This window comes from Alexandromys fortis, unplaced genomic scaffold, assembly GCF_014885135.2.
Source record: "Alexandromys fortis isolate MF-2015 unplaced genomic scaffold, M_Fortis_MF-2015_v1.1 scaffold_444, whole genome shotgun sequence".
NCBI classification, from domain to species: domain Eukaryota; kingdom Metazoa; phylum Chordata; class Mammalia; order Rodentia; family Cricetidae; genus Alexandromys; species Alexandromys fortis.
Genome location: NW_026068318.1, coordinates 149,177 through 152,699, shown reverse-complemented (window position 1 = coordinate 152,699; position 3,523 = coordinate 149,177). Strand labels below are relative to the sequence as shown.

Genomic DNA, 3,523 nt, shown 5'->3' with positions numbered 1-3,523 from the left:
GACCTGTACTGGGTATTTTTCTAAATCACTCTCCACCATGGTTTTTGACACAGGTATTCTCACTGAATCTGGAGATCATCAAATTGTTTAGGCAGTCTGGAAAAGGATCACCAGGCATGCCCTGTCTCTGCCCCATCCCCTACCCTGCTGGGATTATAGACGTTAGCCACTATGTCTGGCTTTATGAATGATATGTATCTGAACTCAGGATTGCATACTAGACAATTCATAAATTGAGATATCTTTAAAGCCCAAGTGACAGTTATTCTAACCATTTTGTAAGAGACTGGATAACTAGCTCAATGAAAGAGCGTTAGCTGCTCTTTCAGAAAATCCATCCAGGTTTGATTCCCAGTACCCAAATGGCAACCCTCAACTATATGTAATGTCAGTCACAAAGGATCTGATGCCCTCTTCTGACTTCTGTGGACATTGTGCTTATGTGGCACACATACACATATGTAGGCAAAACAGCTACACTCATAAAATAAAACAATTTAAAAATCCTTTAAAATGTGTTATAAGTGCCTATGACCTTTGCAGTGCTCAGCTCAACTTTGGAGCTAATGAGAACTCAACTGTACAATACAGATCAATGGAAAGGTAATCTAAAATCTCAGAACAAACCTTTTTCTTTCTTCCCAGGCACCTCCCAGCTATGATAAAGTGATGGAGATGGAGTACCTAGACATGGTGCTGAGTGAATCCCTCAGATTATACTCAATTTCTGACAGACTTGAGAGAATCTGTAAACAAGATATGGAAATGGGTGGTGTGTTTATTCCCAAGGGGTCAGTAGTGATGATACCAATTTTTTCTCTTCACCGTGACCCACAGTACTGGTCAGAGCCTGAAGAATTCCTCCCTGAAAGGTACTAGAATTCCAGTAGTTGGAACCCACTATGAACTGTGCTGGGCTGTATGTACTGTAGTGTCTCTTATGAAAAGATTATCTAAATGTGATTTAGTATCCATTTGCATTCTGTGAAGAGGATGACAGAGAAAGGGGAATAGGGAAAGGGGAAGAGAGATGGGAGGAAAAATGAGAATTTAAATACAGAGTTTTAATCCTCCTTCATCAAGTGACAAATGACCAACTTAAGTGTGAGGCAGGAACCCGCTTTCCTTCAGTCTAACTGACACATGCTTTTGAGAGATGGAACCCAGCATTATCTTGAAGAGACTTTTAAGACATGTATTCCCCCATTTGCTTTTATTCTTTGACAATAGCATGTATGTAAAGAGTATTTTGGTTATTTTTTATTCTTTGACAATTGCATGTATCCTTAAAGTATTTGGTCATTTATCACCTCCTGTCACTTTTCCCTTGAACACTTGTTGAATCCCTGCTTGTCCCCATCAAGTCTTCCTCCTCTATTCCTGTCGTCCTGTTGTCTTGTGACTCATGATTTTAATTGGGGTTGCTTGCGTAAGTGCAGGTCTAGAAGTTATTTACTGCAGAATGGACAACTCACCAAGAGCTACAACCATTAAAAAGAATATCCCCCCACTCCAGGAACCATTGCTTGTCAATAGTTCCTCACAGAGGTGATGTTCCACAAACTCCCTCCCCAATCCTTGATGGAGTGTATCAACATGGTCTAGCTTTGTGTAGGCAACCACAGTTGCTGCGAATTCATAAGTACAATGGCTGTGTCAGGTCCAGAAGATAGTGTTTCACAGCACCCCTTTCATTCCCTGGATCTTATGTCATTCTGCCCCCTCTTCTGAGATGTTCCATGAGCCTTGGAGGGGACGACACAGATGTCCCATTAAGCACTGAGCACTCCACAATCACTCATTCTCAGCATTTTGAGCAGTTATGAGTCTCTGTGTTAACTGTCTCCCACTGCAATCAGAAGCTTCTCTGACCAAGACTAAGAGCAGCACTAGTTTTTGTGTATAAACATGAATATTCAGAAGACAGTTTGATACCATGTCCACTTAGCAAAACAACAGTAGTACATTCAACCCTAGCGCATATAACCTCCAGATTTACAGTATCAGGCATTAAATACCACTGTAAATTGGAACTCTGGTACAATCAGACAGTGGTTCATTATCCCTACCACATAACACTAGTGGGCACATAGGATACATTTTCTGTCTAGAGCATTTGTCTTATCTCAGATATGGAAACTTTTTAGGGCAAGGGGGACAAAAAGGACTTTTAGTGTACAATTCTCAGAGTCAAATACCAGGAATCAGTTCAGTGAACCTTTACTATTCTACCTGTATGTCTGGTTAGATGTCTGAAGGTAAATTCATGTATGTAGATCTTATGCTTCTATCCTTTTCTAACTTGTTATTACTCTGTGTCTCCAGGTTCAGCAAGGAGAACAAGGGCAAGATTAATCCTTATGTATACATGCCCTTTGGGTATGGACCCAGGAACTGCATTGGTATGAGGTTTGCTCTCATGAACATGAAACTTGCTCTCACTAAACTCCTGCAGAATTTCTCCTTCCAGCCTTGTAAGGAAACACAGGTGAGGGGGAAAAAAACTATCTCTGTAAATAATGTTGTATGGGAGACATTTTTCAACTGAAGGTTCTGTGTATAAAATTGAATCTGCTTGTTTAAGGTTTGCTAACTTGTTTTATGGCCTAATGAGTTATTTGTATCCAGGGAAGAATTGAGAGGCCTCTGGTGCTGTATCAGTATAGAGTACAACTGTAGCATTATGAAGAGTTAGTGCAGGCCAGTACGACAGGATTATGTGCATTCTATTTGTAGTTCCAGTCATTTTCCACTGAAAATTGTTATGCCATGTGCTATAAAGCGGTTCAGTGATCATGGCTTCCTGTTTGTTGGGTGGTGCACTGTTCTTCCAGAACTCACAGAAGCCCTCCTCTGACAGTCTTGTCAACTACTGGCTGTGCATTAGAATCACTGAGGAACTTTACAACTCATATATATTTCTCAAATGGCAAAGTGCTTACCTGACATGCACAAAGACCTGGTTCCCATCCCCAGAAATGCATGAAGCAGCTATGAGAAAGTATCCCTGCAATCCCTGTACTCAAAAGGACAAGGCAAGATGATCAAAAATTCAAGTAATCCTTGGCTACATAGTGAATTTGAAGCCAGCAGGAGCTACAGAATACCCCACATCAGAAGCAAAAACAGAAATTCATGATTCCTGGAGATCATGTCTGAAATCCTAAAATACTTTACCAGAGCATGGCTTTAAAAGCCCATCTCTGGCTTTCCAGTTGATGCTAAGTTGAGACTCATTATTGTAAAACATAAATGTTAGGGCTCAAGTGATGGCTCAGTGGTTAAGAGTACTAGCTGCTCTTACAAAGTACCTGAGTTCATTTCCCAGTATACAAAAGTTGGCTAACAACCATTTGTAAATCCACTTCCAGGGCTGCATGTATTCTTTTCTGGCTTCCATTGAGACTGCACATATGTGGTATACAAACACATGTGCAGGTAAAACATTCCTACACATACAATAAAAAATAAATCTTTTTTAATTTTTATTTATTTATTAAAGATTTCTGATTCTTCCCCGCCA

At 40.3% G+C, this 3,523-nt stretch overlaps 1 protein-coding gene across 1 annotated transcript in view; it reads left to right on the top strand.

The window, feature by feature from the left end:
- The window catches only part of LOC126495128 (cytochrome P450 3A11-like), a 33,911-nt gene that overhangs the window by 24,546 nt on the left and 5,842 nt on the right, over nt 1-3,523 (top strand). Inside the window, exons 10-12 of the mRNA XM_050132721.1 lie at nt 54-85; nt 621-872; nt 2,326-2,488. Of these exons, the coding sequence (XP_049988678.1) occupies nt 54-85; nt 621-872; nt 2,326-2,488 (447 nt within the window). The remainder of the gene's footprint in view (nt 1-53; nt 86-620; nt 873-2,325; nt 2,489-3,523) is intronic.